Source organism: Natrix helvetica (genome assembly GCF_964273705.1).
Source record: "Natrix helvetica genome assembly, chromosome: 2".
NCBI lineage: Eukaryota > Metazoa > Chordata > Lepidosauria > Squamata > Natricidae > Natrix > Natrix helvetica.
The window spans coordinates 176,140,569-176,159,511 of NC_138552.1; the positions used below are offsets into that span (position 1 = coordinate 176,140,569).

The 18,943-nt window shown below is 37.6% G+C and overlaps 1 protein-coding gene across 2 annotated transcripts in view; it reads right to left on the reverse strand.

Moving 5' to 3' along the window:
* The window catches only part of MDN1 (midasin AAA ATPase 1), a 125,846-nt gene that overhangs the window by 94,990 nt on the left and 11,913 nt on the right, over nucleotides 1–18,943 (reverse strand). For both annotated transcript variants that reach the window (XM_081942808.1, XM_081942807.1), the window contains exons 9-31: nucleotides 18,660–18,774; nucleotides 18,255–18,442; nucleotides 17,308–17,389; nucleotides 16,773–16,868; nucleotides 16,233–16,345; nucleotides 15,256–15,404; nucleotides 15,104–15,164; nucleotides 14,372–14,583; nucleotides 13,429–13,532; nucleotides 12,731–12,875; nucleotides 11,347–11,443; nucleotides 8,783–8,896; nucleotides 8,213–8,360; nucleotides 7,952–8,059; nucleotides 7,005–7,156; nucleotides 6,545–6,723; nucleotides 4,582–4,790; nucleotides 3,261–3,407; nucleotides 2,246–2,387; nucleotides 1,722–1,856; nucleotides 1,242–1,371; nucleotides 663–801; nucleotides 302–432 (exon numbers count right to left, since the gene is read on the reverse strand). In XM_081942808.1, coding sequence (XP_081798934.1) covers nucleotides 302–432; nucleotides 663–801; nucleotides 1,242–1,371; nucleotides 1,722–1,856; nucleotides 2,246–2,387; nucleotides 3,261–3,407; nucleotides 4,582–4,790; nucleotides 6,545–6,723; nucleotides 7,005–7,156; nucleotides 7,952–8,059; nucleotides 8,213–8,360; nucleotides 8,783–8,896; nucleotides 11,347–11,443; nucleotides 12,731–12,875; nucleotides 13,429–13,532; nucleotides 14,372–14,583; nucleotides 15,104–15,164; nucleotides 15,256–15,404; nucleotides 16,233–16,345; nucleotides 16,773–16,868; nucleotides 17,308–17,389; nucleotides 18,255–18,442; nucleotides 18,660–18,774 — 3,096 coding nt within the window. The remainder of the gene's footprint in view (nucleotides 1–301; nucleotides 433–662; nucleotides 802–1,241; nucleotides 1,372–1,721; nucleotides 1,857–2,245; nucleotides 2,388–3,260; nucleotides 3,408–4,581; nucleotides 4,791–6,544; nucleotides 6,724–7,004; nucleotides 7,157–7,951; nucleotides 8,060–8,212; nucleotides 8,361–8,782; nucleotides 8,897–11,346; nucleotides 11,444–12,730; nucleotides 12,876–13,428; nucleotides 13,533–14,371; nucleotides 14,584–15,103; nucleotides 15,165–15,255; nucleotides 15,405–16,232; nucleotides 16,346–16,772; nucleotides 16,869–17,307; nucleotides 17,390–18,254; nucleotides 18,443–18,659; nucleotides 18,775–18,943) is intronic.

The following is an 18,943-nucleotide window of genomic DNA, read 5'->3' on the forward strand; positions in this document are numbered from 1 at the left end:
AAAACCCAGAGGGATGGCTGAATTACTGTACTGCACTAGACACAGTGGGGAAATTTGTGGCACCTTAAAATTAACCAGCTAAATATGGTATACGTTCAATATTTTTCCAAGTAACTATAAATCCTAGCCCCTTGCCAATAAAACAAAACAGAACAAAACAGAAGGAAAGTCTAGTAAATAAGCAAGATTTGATAATCCTATCAATCAGAAGATGGAATATGACATTGCAGTATTTAATCTGCATTAGTGATGAACACATCAAGAAAAGCAAGATTGAAATGTCCCGTTTTCAGGCGGGTACCTATTAAGTCTTTCTAGCACAGAATCGTCTGCTAATGAAATCTCATCCATGAGAAAAAAGCCGTCCTCTCTCATTGCTAGAACAAGAGCTCCATCATGCCATTCAAAGAGCCTAGAACTGTCAACTTCATCCTATTAGGAAACAAAGGAGAAAGGAGATTTAGCACAAAGATTGGAGTTAAGTTCTTAGTTGTACTTAGCATCTTATAGCCCAGGGGTCTCCAACCTTGGCAACTTTAAGACATGTGAACTTCAATTCCCAGATTTCCTCAGCCAGCAAAACTAGCTGAGGAACTCTGGGAGTTGACGTCCAAAAGTCTTAAAGTTGTCAAGCATGGAGACCCCTGTTATAACCAACTGACCTTGTCCTTTGAATGCTGTCTAACTGGCCGCAGTCCTCCCAGGAAGTCTGATGTCTCCATGTGCAAATGGCAGTTCACAGAATACAACTTCTGATTTGCTACAGCTGCAAAGATCTGACAAATAGTTGTTTTGCCACACCTGGATAGGAAAGTTGGTAAAGACAATTTCATTAGGCTTATTGTCATCTTAGTGGTTGATATGGTGGCTAGTGGCCATTAGGGTGGAGATTGAACATCAAAGTGAATAGGGCCACTTCACAGGGAAGAGCAGACCAAGAATGCAATGGGAGAAGGCACATCAGGTTTTGAGTTGCAGGTTCTTAGAAGAATTTTTTTTTTACTATTATCTTAAATCTTATTTTACAAGCTATTTCAAGTTCTTCCATCTTCAAAGCACAAAAAAGCCATGCTGCCATTTTTTTTTACATTTGTGGTTGGAGGGCTTTGAAAGCCAATAAAAATAGAAATAAAATAAATCAAGAGCCACCGACAATTAGGGAGCCTTCGGTTTCCCACATGCGGTCTTATGCTCTGTGGCTCAGTTCAAAACTGAGATTAGCAAAGAAGAGAATCATTTACCCTGTATCTCCAACCAATAGTACGGGTTCACCAAACTCCAAAGCTCGGCCTGCCAAGACCGCAAGTCTCCTCATTCCTTGAGTCCATACAATGTGATTGAATTCTTCATCCATTCTAGGTAGCCCAGCAGCTGATGCAAAGGAGATTTTAAATATAAATAAACAAAGAAACTAGAAATGAAGTAACATCACCCAAGCTTTAAATTATTCTAATAAATCCTGAGTCTGAAAATAAAATATTAATTCCCATTTAGGAAATTTATATTAAAATGTCCACTGTAATCACAATGGTAATTAAAATCCATAGCCCCGGTTATTGCAAACTTGAATTTCCCTTGTGACAAGGTCACTGCTTTTCTTTGTGACCGATTATTAATTGCACCAAAGGAAGGGCAAAATTGCTGTTTGCAACATTAGCTTATATATTTCGGTCTTGGTATGTAAATTATTGAATAATCAAGAATCAATTCTGCAAGCTGACCTAGCTGTTTTTTCACACTTTCTTCTGAGAAGAGATAATGGGGATCCAATTTTCTTTTAAAATATTTTTCAATGACAGTTTGAATAATGTCCACTTCTTCTTGCTTTCTGACCCTTCCTGCCAAAAGCATAAATCCTAAGAATAAAGAGACAAGGATAATGATTACTTTTTTAAAAAAGAGAGAGAGAGAGACAGGCTGTTTGGAGTAGTGGTTAAGGTGCTGGCCTAGAAATCGGAAGGCTGAGTTCTAGTCCTGCCTTGGCCATGAAAATCAGTTGGGTGACTTTGGGCCAGCCACTCTTTTTCAACCCAACCCATCTCGCAAGAGTTGTTACTGTGGGGAAAATTGGAAGGAAGAAGGAAAATTATGTATGTTTTCTGCCTGAAGCTTTTATAAAATAAGAAAGGTGGGAGAAAAATGTAATAAATAAATACATAGTGGCTTTTGATATTTTGTTTACCAAATAAGATAAGAGAGAGAGGGAGAGAGAGACAGAGAACTGTAAAGAGGAGGGAAGTCTCACCATCATTAGCTAAATGCTGAAGCCAGTCATAGTCTTTCACTGTCTGTTCTGCTAATCGGTACCTTTCTGCCCAGCGAAACAGGTCACGGAGAGTAATGAAGCCATGCTTGCCTGCAAACACTGATGAACCTCTGCGATAAGACTAAAGAAACCAACAAAGCAAGAGCTCTCTATCCAATATTGTATTATGTGCCCACAATCATTTCTTCAGATGCCTTGGAATACCTTATCCTTCCCGCCACATTCCCCAGATTGGCCTATTGGCTCAATTTAAAGGCCTCTTTTGCCCAATGTCTTAGCAACTATTCACTGGAATTCTCATTATGGACAATGAGGAACTCCTAAGTAAGATGCAGGTAGCCTGTATGAGATCTGTGAGAAACAGCTGCTCAAATGGGATTTTGGTAAAGGTTCTTTTTAATATGATATCCAAGAGCAGGGGTCTGGGGCAGGCCAGAAACTGGGCCGCACAAAGATGCAAAGTCCCATCCGCGAGATGCAGGCAGCAAGCAAAACCACAACCCCTCCAGTCCACGGAAAAAATATCTCTATGGAACTGGCCCTGGTGCCCAAAAGATTGGGGGCCTCTGTCCTAGAAGCTTACAAGAGAGTGTTACTTTATCTCCTACTACTCAGGAAAGGCAGAGATCATGTGATCTAGATAATAGCGCAAGCAGTTGTTTCCTTTGGTTTCATTCAGTGGCTAAGCCCAAAATCTAATATAATTTAAGAGTGTCATTGAACAGGGAAAATGACAAGAAAATAAATCCCCCACAAACTGGGCCTACCACAAGTTGAAGTATACCAAACAAATGTGAAATGGGATGAGAGGGAAGAAGAGTTCATTCTCTTCTCTTCCCTATGTAACCAAATTTATTTCTCACATTTATATAACTGTCCATCAGACAGTTTTCTTCCTTGGAAAAGATGTACTTGAAATTCAATTCAGCCTCTTCTGTTTGCTTCCTCTTAAGAAAACAGAACAGTAATTAGCAAAAATAATAATTAGCAATACCTGTAGTTCCAGCATGACTTTGATCAATTTGCCACAGTAAGAAGGTGGAAGCTGGCATCTTTTGTGCAAAATGTTTTCCAATTCTGTACTGGGTAACTCATCAAAATGCAGCTCCACAAATCTATTTCTGAAGGCTCTAGATAAAACCTGTAAAAAAGATTTTAATTGAAACAGTGCCCCTGGAACGCCTATCAGTTAAAAAAAAAAATGTTTGTTCCTTATATCTATCAACAATCGTTCAAAGAAGATCAGCAGTTATTTTTTGTGTGTGAAAGATTTCAAATTCATGGTGAAATATCCATTCTATGGAAGTTAAGACAATGCACACCTTATATACGTGCTTCTTTTATGTTATAGCAAAAGAGCAATAAATATACTGAGATTAAAGCATATGTATGTATTCAGCAAACTGTTAATAAAAGTGAAAAGGAGCTGTCCAGAAATACAAACCTATGTTACAAATACTTATACATCGGGCAGTTCTCTCAGATCAGGATCATGCTCTTGTCCATCACGCTTAATTTAGAAAATCACTTTCAGTTTTTCTGTCTGTATTGTCTTTATCATACTGGTAGTGATTTCAGTGTTTAAGTAGAGAAATATATTTGCATACTTATTTATGATTACAGGTTTTTCTAAGCAATCATGTAATACCCCAATATATAATTGGAATTAAAACCACATGCGTCAGATTAAAAAACAATAGAAATACTGTATTTGTTAGAATCTTGCATCTTAAGAAATCACAGCCATGTGTTCTAACTTCACAGTAGCTTCCAAATGAAAATTTGTCATGATAAGCAACTCGATTCATGGAACGTTTACATTGGCATTCTTCAACCAGCTATTGGAATAACTCTCATTGGTTACACAAATACCAGTAAAATGGTTACACAAATACTAGTAAAAAAATATTTTCTCAGACACTTTCCAGCTATCCTCAACATCAAGTCTGGTCTTATTAAAGTTTTACAAGCCGTAAAATAGAAACGGGATTGGCAGCAGTGTTTTTTATATGGTCTGTTCCCTTTGTTAACATATTTCAATATACTGTATTATCACTCTCATTCCTCAGCAACCTGTGGTCACAAATATATCCAGACCTCACTTGGAAGGTATTTTAATATGTATATCTTACATGCATGCATGCGTATATATATGTAAGTGTGTGTGTGTATACATATATACATTTTCAGGGTATAAAATGCTAATTTGGTCACAAAAAGGGACAGCTATTGTCACATGCTTGCTATTTATATGCTATATATCATAGTAAGTACAGAAACATGAAGAATTAATGATCCTAGGACAGTCAACAAACCTTCCTGCCTCCATAGAGTCCTGGAGGATTCTGGGTTGCAAACAGCATGAATCGTGGATGAGCTTTGATGGTTTCTTGAGTCTCCGTAATGAACAGCTCTCTGTTGTCATCTAACAATCTGTTCAGTGCCTCTAAAACATCGGTAGGTGCCAAGTTCAGTTCATCTAAGATAACCCAGTATCCCTTTCGCATGGCATCAATGAGGACACCTTTAAAGCAATTATCAAACAGAATGTGTGTGTATTTTATTTACATTCTGCAGTGAGAAGCAGTGAAAAATCTTTGGGAGGGGGGGGGAAATCAAAGAATCAGAGTGGGAAGGGACTTTAGAAGACATCACGTTCAACACCCTATCCAGTGCAGTATTCACTAGAGCAATGTTTCTTAACCTCAACAACTTTATGATAGGTGAACCTCAGCTCCCAGAATTCCCCATTCAGCATGCTGGCTGGAAAATTCTGGAATTTGAAGTCCATCCATCTTAAAAGTTGCTTAGATTGAGTATCTAACGCTTTGCTTCCATAATATATGATGGTTCTTTCAGTAGCCTTTAGAGTTTGAAGGTTGTTTTTCTCCTTCCTGAAGAGTGAATGGGTATAAGTGTTAAGGTGGGTTGAATAATTAATAAAGTACATTGTTGTCCTTTGTTGTTATTTTTATCTCATCACTAATGGAGACCTGTTATCCACTCAGAGTCAGACATGCCTAAAGTAGCATATAAATCTGATATTAATCAGTGCATCAATCCTATGACAGATTGACTATTCACCGTTTCAAGCTCTCCAGTACAAGAGAATTCACCACTTTGTGTAGAGTTTGCTCTAATGGGGACAGCTTGTAATTAAGAAATTCTTCCTGAAGTATAGTCTAAAACTATTTCCTTATAAATTTTAATCTCCTGATTCTTGCCCTGCCTTCTAAGATCACAGAGAGTAAGTTCATTTCCTCTTGCAGTTACTTTGCATACAAATCCAAATATCAGTTACTCTGTATAAATAGAACAATCCACTTCAACAATTCATTAGTATCAACTAAACCACTCCACAGCCTCATGAGAGTAATTTTAACGGAACTCAATTGATTTTCTAATAATGTCAAGAAAGAAAAAAAAACTGTAACCCCAGAAACTGTAACCTAAAAGTAGCATCCAATGAATTTGTAGTGGCTTATTTTTAAGTAGAAATGCACTTATACCCTTTTGAACTCACCTATCATATAATTGCCACTCTCTGGATTCTAATTTCTGCTGCCTGCTGAAAAGTATCACACTATTACTGGCTACCTTTAATTGCTGCAAGAGTACAACCAAGGAGAAATGAGCAAGAAGCTGTTGCAGTGACACAGCTCAGATCTGCAGAAACTCACTGGAAGCAACTTACTATTAGTTGGTTGTGCAACTAATTACTTGGTTGTGCAATACCCAAATAATCAGTATAAATCACTGATTTGAATTAACAACTATATACAAAGGTTATCTGAATTACTAAACTAGATTGATGTGTCAAGTTTAATTTGAAAGAAATAGTTGTGCATGCCAATTTGTAAGCACTCAGTCTGATATATTGACCACACACCTGAAGATTCATTTCAAAGGGATAATTTTACTGAATCACTCTTGAACTGAATATTTGAAATGCGTATCTGCAAAATCCTTCTTGTTCCCATTTTTCTTTCCAGTCTAACAGCCAATTTGCAAGCCTATCTGCCAGCAGAATGCATTTATTTTCAGGAACAGATCACTTCTCATAGAACAGAAGAGTTTTCACTAAACTTGAGCTACCATCCATGCTCTAAAAGTAATGCTAAAGCAAAAACAACTTCCATAATTCTGTAGAGTACAACAGGGGTATAAATAATAATAGTACAAATAATAAGAGTTTTGCAATCTTTATATAACATTCAATATAATCCTTGCTGGAAAAAAAAGAATGGCTAAGAAATTGCATAGCAGCCATAGTCCTACCTTCCTTAAAAATCAGCTTTCCAGATATATCTGATGTGTAACAGCCTATATACTCCTGAATGTCAGTATGCTCATGATTATTAATCCGAACACAGTGGTTTCCACTTGCAGCAGCCAGCCATCGGATTAAGCTGGTTTTACCAACGGAAGTATCTCCCTGAATCAGAACAGGGTATGTCCTTGAAGAATTAGCAGATCATAAAGTTAGAGATAAGATTTTAGAGTGGCCAAGAACTTTATAGAAAAATTCCTCAATGTTTAATTATTTTCACAGTCTTACTACATATGTTGCTTAAAGTAGCTTTCAAACAATGATTTCATGTTATTGCTACCAGCAAGATCTAAAGTTGATCCCGAGAAACATGTTGCATTAAACAAAAGTCAGTGCTACTTTTAGGTGTCAAATTAAATGTAAACTATTTTCACAGAACAGGAAAAGGAATAATTAAATCCAACGTACCCAGCTGATACAACTCGGACAATATCTTTGAGGTTAAGTTTGACTGAAGGTGTGAGAATATAAGTCTCATCAATAGTAGGTTCGTTATCGCCAGCTGAAATCCAGTATCCTTCTACTTTTATCATTTTGCCTCCTTTAGGCTCTGGTAAGGACTAAAATGGGGTCATAAAAATATAACTAATTTAAGCTATGGACAGACCTTCTTAAAACATCATAGTGTTGCATTTCCCCCTTATGAGAACTACATAACTTTTATTCTAGCCACCTAGATATAATGTGAATAATAATCTCAAATCACATCTATTCTTCATGGGCCTATGTAACAGGAAGGAAAGATTGCAAGAAAATCCAAGTAAATAGAATAAAGCAAGATATAATCAGTACAATTACAAGATTAAAGCTCCACTGTAAGGCTATGAACAAAGCATAAAACCCACGGCATTCTTATCTCAGAAAAAAATGGCTCCTTTTGGAATTAAAAGAGATATTCAAAAACTCTTACAGCATCATGGTTCATCCTAGCAGTATAAACGTTTTTGGGGTACTAGTCTCTTATGAATGCTATCTACCCTCTAGCTATAGCAGCAAATGTTATCCACATCCTAATTTTTGTTTGCTATCAATACATACATTTAAAAATAATCTCTTTGGACAATTTTTCCATAGTTTGGATGGAGCACAATACCCAGTATGGACCGAATCTTGCCTACATTTGTGGTTGAAGGTTGAAAAGTAAGAGTATAATGAGCTTGTTTCACTTTCTGTAATAGAACACTTGGAAACAATATAAACAAAATGCCTCCGTTTATCTTGGGCTGCGATAAAACACTGAAACAATGGTGCTTTATTCTCAAAACGAGCTTTCAGAGCTCAGTGCATTCACTATGAGAGGATATTCTTCATTTCAACAGCAAAATATTAATTCTAATCATTCGAAGAATACTTGCCTGCTTTAGACTTTTTGTGTTTCCAAACAAAATATGTTGACATATGAGGTGCTGAACAACTGGGTAAGAGTTTCTATCAAGCTGAGTAAGAAACCCCAAGCAAAAGCCCTGTAAGAAGCAGCAAAAAATTAAAATGCATTATTGGTAGTAGGTGTGAGAGGGGGAGGCTCATAAAACTTTAAGTGTTAAGGTGAAAAAATATTAAATGTTTTCTGATCACAGTTCTCAATGTTCAGGAACAAAGAAAGCAAGAATAATCACCTCATAAAGCGAGCGCTGGATATTGATGCATGGATTGGATGATGCAAACTTCAAAGCTCTACACAAGGTGCGAAGGCTATAATGAGGCTTACGGCCTGTCCCATCCACCAGTTTTGATTCACACTCTTTTCTCACTGTCAGATAGAAGCTACAAATGAAAAGGAAGAAATAACTTGGTTTCTCTGGGCTTGACATCAAGATCTTCATTAAATTTGAAGTTGCTCAATGTTTCAGACTCACAGAAACAACATAAAACACACAAAAAAGCATCCGGGATAAAATAATATAACCCTTAACCACCCAACAAAACCTTAGCACAGGGGTGTCCAAACTTGGGAACTTTAAGACTTGTGGACTTCAACTCCCAGAATTCCCCAGCCAGCCATGCTGGCTGGGGAATTCTGGGAGTTTAAGTCCACAAGTCTTAAAGTTCCCAAGTTTGGACACCCCTGCCTTAGCACAACAGTCCTGAACAAAAACAGATCCAGAAATGACAACGCAAGGTTTCTGAATTGTTATAATTGTTGACATAGGTACAAACAGTAAACAAATATACAGCATTTGACTTACGTGATGATCCCATGAACTGTGGTTTTGCTCACATTTAGCCCTTTCAGATAACCCATTATAAGAATATATAAATCATCCTCATTCTGTAATTCTTCTGTGTAGATTTCAGTAAATCTGTAAAGCGACAAGACATTTAAAAGTTCAAGGTACCGTCATGCCGAGTCATACTAATCTAAAACTGAAGACTAAACACCAATCTGCCAATCACAATATAAAAGTGTTACATGGGTAATACAAGTTCTAACCTGTCACAGAGGAACACAGCAATAGCACTTAGACTTTTATGCTGCTCCATACTGCTTTACAGCATACAGAAGTGGAACGGTATCATTTGGGAGGGAAGGATTTGGATTCGTTTTCTTTCCATTTTGGCAGAAATGTTCATTGAAAATTTTTACTGAAAGATTTGTGTTGAGCTTACAAGGCTTTAAAATATTACTTCTGTTTTTCATTGAACAATGACAGGAAATTGCTGAATATGGGCGTTGTACTTTGGGGGGGGGGGGACCACAGCAAAAAAGCTGAGGACCAATGGAGCCTCACAAGCAATTCAGTCCAAGTGGGGTTACATACAGAACACAATGCACTGGAATTTCATTAGTGAAGCTCGCTAAGCAACACGCAGGTCTTTTGCTGCTAAATAATTTTTAATTCTGCAGAGAGAGTTCCATAACTTTAAATTTAATTCTACTGTCAAGTGCAGCTTGCTAAGTACTCAGTGGGGAAATCAAAGTGTAAGTATAGAATGTAATGCTTAACAAGCACTTGGCAGGCCACCATTAATGACATAATTCTGAGAGTTCTCCTACTTGCCATGCTAAATCAGAAAGTATGGCCTACGATAGATCAAATAAGCATAAAATTCACTCATATATAGCCATCCATCTGCTATGCAGTTTACTAGTAATGCTGACTTATCAGAATATACCCAACAGTGGTTTTTTCCTTTATATTTCCCAAGGGATCACTATACAATTCTAGTCTTGGTCTGAATGTGATGACTCAAAACAAACCGAACTACAATTCCCAAAGTTTGTACAGTAGCATCATCTATGCATTTCAGACCCACACTGGTTAGGCTTTTTGCCTGTGCATTAGCTAACAATAATACAATAGTAGAGTTGAAAGGGACCTTGGAGGTCTTCTAGTCCAACCCCCTGCGTAGGCAGGAAACCCTATACTGTTTCAGACAAATAGCTATCCAACATCTTCTTAAAGACTTCCAGTGTTGGGGCATTCACAACTTCTGGAGGCAAGCTGTTCCACTGATTAATTGTTCTAACTGTCAGGAAATTTCTCCTCAGTTCTAAGTTGCTTCTCTCCTTGATTAGTTTCCACCCATTGCTTCTTGTTCTACCCTCAGGTGCCTTGGAGAATAGTTTGACTCCCTCTTCTTTGTGGCAACCCCTGAGATATTGGAACAATGCTATCATGTCTCCCCTAGTCCTTCTTTCTCTTAAGCTAAACATACCCAGTTCCTGCATTCTTCATATGTTTTAGTCTCCAGTCCCCTAATCATCTTTGTTGCTCTTCTCTGCACTCTGTCTAGAGTCTCCACATCTTTTTTACATCGTGGCGACCAGAACTGAATGCAGTATTCCAAGTGTGGTCTTACCAAGGCATTATAAAGTGGTATTAACACTTCACGTGATCTTGATTCTATCCCTCTGTTGATGCAGCCTAGAACTGTGTTGGCTTTTTTGGCAGTTGCTGCACACTGCTGGCTCATATTTAAATGGTTGTCACTAGGACTCCAAGATCCCTTTCACAGTTACTACTACTGAGCAAGGTATCATCTATACTGTACCTGTGGTTTCCGTTTTTGTTGCCTAAATGTAGAACCTTACTCTTTTCACCATTGAATTTCATTTTATTAGATAGTGCCCAATGTTCAAGTTTGTCAAGATCCTTCTGTATCTTAAGCCTAGCTTCTGGAGTGTTGGCTATTCCTGCCAGCTTGGTGTCATCTGCAAATTTGATGAGTTCCCCATTTATTCCCTCATCCAAATCATTGATGAAGATGTTGAAGAGTACTGGGCCCAAAACAGAGCCTTGGGGTACTCCACTGCATACTTCCCTCCATGTAGATGCAGTTTCATTGAGGACTACACGTTGAGTGCGGTTGGTCAGCCAGTTACGAATCCATCTAGTGGTGATGCTGTCTAACCCACATTCTTCTACTTTATTTAATAGTAGGTTATGGTCTACCTTATCAAAAGCCTTACTGAAGTCCAAGTAAACTATATCGACAGCATTCCCCTGGTCCACTAATTTTGTCACATTATCAAAGAATGCAATAAGATTAGTCTGGCATGATCTGTTTTTGACAAATCCATGTTGGCTTTTGGCTATTACTTTGTTTGCTTATAGGTGTTCGCAAACAGTATGGTCCAGTTATAGTATGATACAATATATATTTCAGATATTCAAAAATATTTGTATTTTGCTTCATGAACAAAGGTGGATTTCAGAACACTGTATAAAAAGAAAATAGTAGCAGTTCCTACTACCATCAACTTCAGAATAATTATTTCATTTTGTACAACTTGTTATTATGTTTTTACCTGTTTCGTATTCCTGGAGGTAGATTTCTTTTTCCAACATCCGTAGCTGGATTCATACAGGCAAATAAATGAAAATTGGGATCACGTACCAATGGCTCTAAAAAGAAAACGCAGACACATCCAATTTCAGTTCCAGTTTTCCTCAGGAAAACAAAGAAAAACATATTAACAAGCAAGCCTTGGGCAGGTGTACTTAAAAGTTGGTAATAGTTGGGTTTTGTTGCTTCATCCATACAGTACTCATATTCTGCATAACTCAAGTTGATGTTTCCGTAATATCTATCAACTATCTATAAAAACAATACCAGCCTCCTGATCTCATGAACTATGTTTCCAAAGAACTACAGCCAAACATTCACATTTCAAGTCTCTAACTATTTAGTCAGTTTCATTTCCAATTTATAAATGAAAAAGTAGTGATGGCAACTCCAAGATGAATCTGAAACATACAGAAAAATATAATTTTCCAAGAAACAAGTTTCCACAAGTGAGGATTGGAGCCAGGTTAAATTCTCTTAAGACAACTTCTGAGAGAAAAATGAATTTATCCTAAAATTCAGAATTCAGTATCGATTCAAACTATAATTATGGGAGAAAAAATGAATCATTCTTCCAGTTAAGCTTTCTATAAACCTGTCCGAAAAAATTAGAACATCTCTCCTAAGACAACTAGATATTGGCAGGTTGAGGGCATTACATTTTAATGCCTTCTTTCAACCTTCTGCTGAAAATATTTCATATGAGCACATCCACTTATATACAAATATTAACATCTGATGATCCAAAAAACTTGCCAGACCTTTACAGCAATCAAGATAAAAATAGTTTAGCTGAAGAAAAGGTTTATTCTCTCCAGCTACTGCAAACAGAGTTATCCATGTATCTCAGTCCTGCCTGCCCCAATCAATCTGCTGCCACTTTTGGGTCGGTTATAAAAATCTTGCTTTGAGACCTCTGGTCTTTTGAGAAGACCAGAGGTCTTTGATTTATTTGGATAAATCACGGGGAAATGGGTATCTAGTCCAGCATTCTCAAGCCACAGCGGCCAAGTAGATATGAAAAGGAAGTACATAAACAAGGACTAAATAATCCAACTTGTTGCCCTTATCCCTACCAGCATTAAAATATTGACTTCTGTACTGGATGGAACAATGTCAGGTTGTCATATTAACTACAGGTAGTTTTCTTCCCCTTTAGAGATACTCATCACCACAAGTGGTTTTCTCACAAAGTTTTTATCCAAACCTACAGACTTGGTATCTCTAATTGTGAACTGCAACACAAAAATTCGAACACAATCTCCCCCACATTAGAGGTTAAAATATTACTATTACCCCAGGCCCTTAAAAACCATTGTAAACAATGTAATGTTACAAAAAAATACCTGTGTCTCCTCTGTCTAGTAAAACTAATGAACCAGACAACCCTTCAAGTAAGCCACTTAAACATTCTAATGTCTCCGCTGTAGCTAAATTAATCTCATCCAGTAGAATCCATTCTCCTTTCTTTACTGCTTGTGCTAGGGTGCCCTGAAAACAAACAGAGAAACAAGTTACCATAGCTCACTTAAGCAGACAAAATGAAGGAAGGAAAGCAAAGAGAAATCTCATTCTCTCTCTTGTATCCCTCTCTATCTCTCTCTCTCCCTCTGTATCTCTCTCTCTCCCTCTCTGTATCTCTCTCCCCCCTCTCTCCGTATCACTGTCTCTCTCCCCCTCTCTGTATCTCTCCGTATCACTGTATGCATCTCCCCCCCTCTGCATCTCTCTTCCTGTCTCTCTCCCTTTCTCTTTCTTTCTGTCTCTCTCCCCCCCTCTCTGTATCTGTCTCTCTTTCTCCCTCTCTTTATCTCCCTGTCTCTCCCCCCCTCTCTATCTGTCTCTCTCTCCATCTCTCTCCCCACTCTCTGTATCTCTGTCTCCACCTCCCTTCCTCTTTCTCCCTCTCTCTGTATCCCTCTATGTCTCTCTCCCACCCCCTCTCTCCATGTGAGTAAAATTTCAGAAGATGCATCAATATCCATAATAAAATATCCTGCAGCCCTTGTTTTTAAAAATATGATAACAGTAATAAAAATATTACCTCTACAAATGCAAAGACCAGTGCATTTTCTGTCATCTTCATCTGCTGCTGAGCATGATCCAATCGGATACCAAATTCTTCCCATTTTTCCTTCAGGGGCAAACCTACAATGACAGATTTCTTCATTAAAACCAAGAGTATAAAACAAATAGTTATAAACCATCACTATAATTCAGTATAGTTTAAGACATATCTGAATTTAACCTTACAGAAGGAAGTTTTACAAATAAGGCACTGAATGGAAATATGGAACGCATCAAACAAGAGTTAAAACATTTTATTGGCCATAAAGCTATTTATAAATATATCTTATATTGTAAAATCCACTGGCAGGATATTAGATAACTGCACTGAATATGTTAATAAGATGTGAGCCTTGTTGCATTATTTTATTGCAGCACCTGGTAAAAAAGCAAAATCCTGCAATAATTTGTATATCTTTCCAACTTACTTTTCTGATCTTCCTTTATTAAGGAAATAAAGGATGGCCATAATATATTGCTTTGTATCTACCCAGCTGATTTGATTCTGAGGGTTAGCACACTTCAGGATCTTTCTCTGTAACAGCACACACCTTGAAAAAGCTCCCCACAACTCGCAACCCAATATCCAGCAACATCCTCTGATGTTGTTTGAAACCAAGAGTATAATACAAATACTTATAAACCAACACTATAATTCAGTATAGTTCAAGACATATCTGAAATTGTGGCTTTTCACCTAGGATTTCGATGAAGGAGAGAGAAAGAGACTCCTTGCTTCATTCCTTCTCTCTGTTGTGCCTTCCACCTTTTAAAACTTTTTTCGCACCAAGATTAAAAAAAAGGAAAGTTTGTCAAATTGTTCCAGAAATATATGTAGGGCTAATTTTTCCCACTGAGTCTAAAAAGGAAATACATTGAAAGGCCTGTCTGGAATACTCCATAACTCACAGATGTCTTACCAGATGCATTTTCTTTAGCCTCCTTATTAATAGCAGATTTGTAAACATGCTGCATCAGTTTGAGAAGGTTATGCCAATGCTTCTGTCGGTAACATGTTTGGATATGTCCTAAAAAAGTCTGGTTTTGTTTTCTTGAAAATGTCTGTGCAAAAAGTTCCTCAAAAGACTCTCTCAAGGGTAGCCATATCAGCTTGTTATCCACTGGCTTATATCTGTAAAGAATTTAAAACAAAACAGCCACATGAAATTGATGGCATAAGAGCAGCAGTGCCTCAATTTGATCAGTCAATCAATAAAAAACAAGATAAGCAAAAGTGAGCCACAACATGGAACAAGGTATGTTTCTGTCGAAGTTTTCCTTCTATAAAAAACGTGCTTGCATTTTTCCTGTACTTTTGCCTCCCCTCCCTACCCCATCAGCTCTTTGGGTGCAACATCCCTTTCCCCCTCTTGTAATATCTTTTCTAATCTGACAATTAAACAGGAAGCCATATTATGCTGAAAGTTTTAAGTGCTTATGCAAAGCTACACCTACCCAACCAAACATGTTTTCTTTCCTCCAACTCTTGTTGGAGGAAACTTGTTGGGAAGGCCTAATTCCCTATTGATTTGGAGCTTTCAAAATATATTGTATTCCAAGGAATAAAATGCATATTTCTATATTGCCAACACTGTTTGTCTAGGAAGGAGATTGTAGAGGGTTTTCTTTTTTTAATTGACTTATACACTCACCCTCCTAGAAGATCTGCAGTATCACTCTGCTGGTTCATGTTGATAACTTTCAAACGGTGCCCTTAGAACAAAAAGGTACAGAAGATGATGAATTGGTTCCTGAGTAAACACTTCTCCGGTATCTTGGCTACGGTCTCAGTACTGCACTTTACCTGTAATTTGGGCCAAGTACTGAACAGCAGACGTTTTTCCTGTTCCCGTTTCACCCACAAGTAATACAGGCTCTCCCTTGTCCACACATACTGCAAGCTGCTCAATCAACACTGAAGATGGGCGTGTGGGTGCAAAGCTTTGCTTTTTCCTGCCGAGATGAAAAGGCAGAATATTACACCTTTGCACCACCAATCTTCTATTCATCTATTTCCTAAACATACTTCTCTCACACATCACAGAAACAAACACCCAATAATAAAAAACACAAATGCTGCCATGGGATTTTGCAATTAAGCATTCTGCCTTATACTACAAATGCACAGGAGAAAAAAGAGGATCGCTATGTGTATGCACTATGTTATAAATTTATCACTAATTTCTTTCTTTCTTTCTTTCTTTCTTTTTTGCATTTCTTTATTAGAAAGGAAGGATGAGTAATTTCTGGGACAGGGTCCAGAGCCATGCTTTTTAAATTTTTATTTGGCCCCTTGTGATGTAATGCAAGAGGGATAGGATTATGCCTGAGGGATTATTGGCTTCTTTTGAACTCTTCCCTGGAAACTTCAAGAGAAATTGAATAAAGAGAAAACCCTGTTCTTGCCTATGAGGAGGGTGTTCAAGAGGAAAGTAGCTCTAATGGGAAAGATCAAAAAGCTCTACCAATGGAAGCATATGGATCCCCTTATCTGGGTTCAGAAGATATGAAAAAGCTGCCATGGGTAGTACCTGGATGAGATCCTCTCACTTAAGCTAAATTGGAAAGTTACAAAGAAAAATCCCAGAAAATATAACAGCAAGTCACTTTGTTATGGCTGCCAAGAAAACAACATGGATGTGTCAGTCAGATCGCTAGGAGTCAAGCTTGACTTCAGACCCATGCAGGAGTTTTTAAAAAAGGGAAGCTATAGGCTACACAATTAATGTAACGTGCAATCCGACACAGTTTTTAGAGGAACCTCTCCAAAACAATCAATACCGTTGCGTAAGTAGTGTGTGTGACTGCTTCTTAATGAGCTGAGTTCTTCCCACAGAGACTTCTTGTTCTCCTATTACAATTTCTGGTTTATGAAGTTGACAGTAGTATTCCACCTATGGAAAAGGAACATTCAGATCTACCTTTATTTATTGCACATCAATTCATATATAGTACTCTCGTGAGTAGTGAGCTGTTTCAGCCCACCGAAGTGACTTTGCTGCTTGGGAAGCAGCTAACTAATGCATTTTTCAATTTCCTCAAAGCTTCAGATTATCAACTGCTTTTCCAATTAATTGCAAGGTGGATTCACTTAGTGGACTGAGCCATCCTGAGTTCATTTGATTTGAGCTTAAAAGTGATGTATAAATCAAGCTGTCGTTGTTGGGGTGTTACTTGGAACAATTGTACATATTATGATTTAGCATGGAAAAGCCCGATGGAAGACACTTCCTTCAAAGTTCACAACTAGCTGCAGCCAATTTTGAGTCATTTCCCATTGAGAGAAGCACTTATACAGAAATAGGCAATTTGTAAATGTACCTTATGCTTGGAAATGTTCAATCTGCTTCCAATGATTGCAGCCATTTTTAGTCGATTGGACTGTTTTGACAGCATAGCTGTGAAACAGTCTAATGCCTGTCAACGGAAAAAGTTAAGAGTTTATAGTTAAGAAACTATTGTCTCCAAATAAACCAATTGTAGTCAAAGAGCAGTTAACTTTCTAGCAATGAATAACTGGTATACTCTTGTGATGGAAAGAAATGTCTTATTCATTTATTTCCATTCTTCTTTTATAAAAACTGGAATATCTCAAAGAGTCATACTCTTGAAAGAGGCCATTTAAACCCAACATCCAATCTCTACTATACTGTACAATATCACCTACATGCTCTTAGTTACAGTTCTAATTGAACTAAATCTATTAAATACTAAAGTTCTTAATCCTCCAACCATTATCTAAAATTATCTTAATACTCCATCCATTATCTAAAAAACAACTTGAATTTATATGTTATAGAAAGTAGTTTTTTTTTAAAATACCCCCATCCTAAAACAAGAAGTGTTTAGTTCAGACCTCACGAAAAATGTTCAGTGCAGTAGATGAAGCAGAACTGTTAAAGTTGAACGTGATTCTGTTGCACCAATTGAGTAAGTCCCTGAAAAAAGAAAAGATGATGTGAATGTAGTTTCAGAGTAATGTTTTCCTTATCTTCCGACAACTATAGCTTCTTTCTCGCTTCACTAGGTACCTACCGTATTTTTCGGACTATAAGACACACCGGAGTATAAGATGCACCATGATTTTGAAGAGGTATTTTTTTTAAAAAAGTTTTTGCGCTCTGCAGCCTCCCAAACCCTTTAATTAATTAATTTATTTATTAAACTTCTAGACCGCCCCCTCTCCCCGAAGGGACTCGCCTCATTTTTTTTGCAAAAGAAAAAAAAAGGGTATGCAGAGCTTTGGAGGCTTGGAGAGTGCTCCTGGGGGCGGGGGCAAAAACGGCCCGTTTTTTGCTTGCTTTTGCCCTCCTCAGCCCCCAGGAGCACTTTGCAAGCCTCCCAAACCCTCTGCACGTCCATTTTTACAAAGGGCGCAGGATTTCAGTGGGCAAAAAAATGCTATATTCAGTGTATAAGACGCATCCATATTTTTACTCTCTTTTTGGGGGGGAAAAGGTGCATCTTATACTCTGAAAAATACGGTACTTGGTGCTGGTTTTCAAAAAACACCCACTCGTCACATTTTCATTCAATTAATGCGTTCTTAGTGGGAACTTCAATGAAAACATGGACGCAGATGATCTCTAAAACTCTAGATCAGTGTTTCTCAACCTTGGGAACTTTAAGACGTTTGGACTTCAACTCCCAGAATTACCCAACTAGCCATACTGGCTGGGGAATTCTGGGAGTTGAAGTAAAGGTCCCAAGGTTGAAAAACACTACTCTAGATAATTGGTGTCTAAGGATAATCTGCCTCCTCCAAACTAAAATATTCATCAGCTTAACTGCACATTTAAATACCTTAGAGATAACTCTCTGCCCTCCAAACATGGCTTTTTATTTGCAGTCAAGCCTGATGCATCATCCATTGTATTCTCATTGCCCACAACTTGGTTTTCAGATAAATGTTTATCACCAGTAAGCTCAATGTAGATATCCAGCAGACAATCTGTTACAGTGGCAAGTTTAGGATAACGTCTCTGAAGAATCTGAAGGAAGAATAAAAGCTGTTTTTAATACTCTGACAGATATATTATGGTTTCATCCTGAACATGGGATAAAGTTATAATTATATTCTACAAGTTTTAGTAGGAATTAACATAATGGAATATTTTTTTTTTCCTGAAATTAAATAGCAAATTTGAAATGAAATCCTGAAACAATTTTTCTGTCAGTTCATGGGGCTTATTCCCTCTCCTCACTTACCTCTTTCAGTTCAGCCTTAGGCAAGTTGTTAAGCATAATTTTTGTCCAGTACTTGTCCAAAAGAGCAGCATGACTGTTCTGCTGCCTATACCAACCACCGCCATAACTGAAGACTCTACATTAATGAAACCACAAATTAGTTTTTAGATTCTTTAGAGCATAACATTCCAGATGTGCAGAACTTGCAGCCTGACGTTACTTAAATATGTCATGAACTACTTTTCCATTGGTCATGATGTTCAACAGGATGCTGGGAGTTGTAATTTAGCAACTTCTGAAGCGGC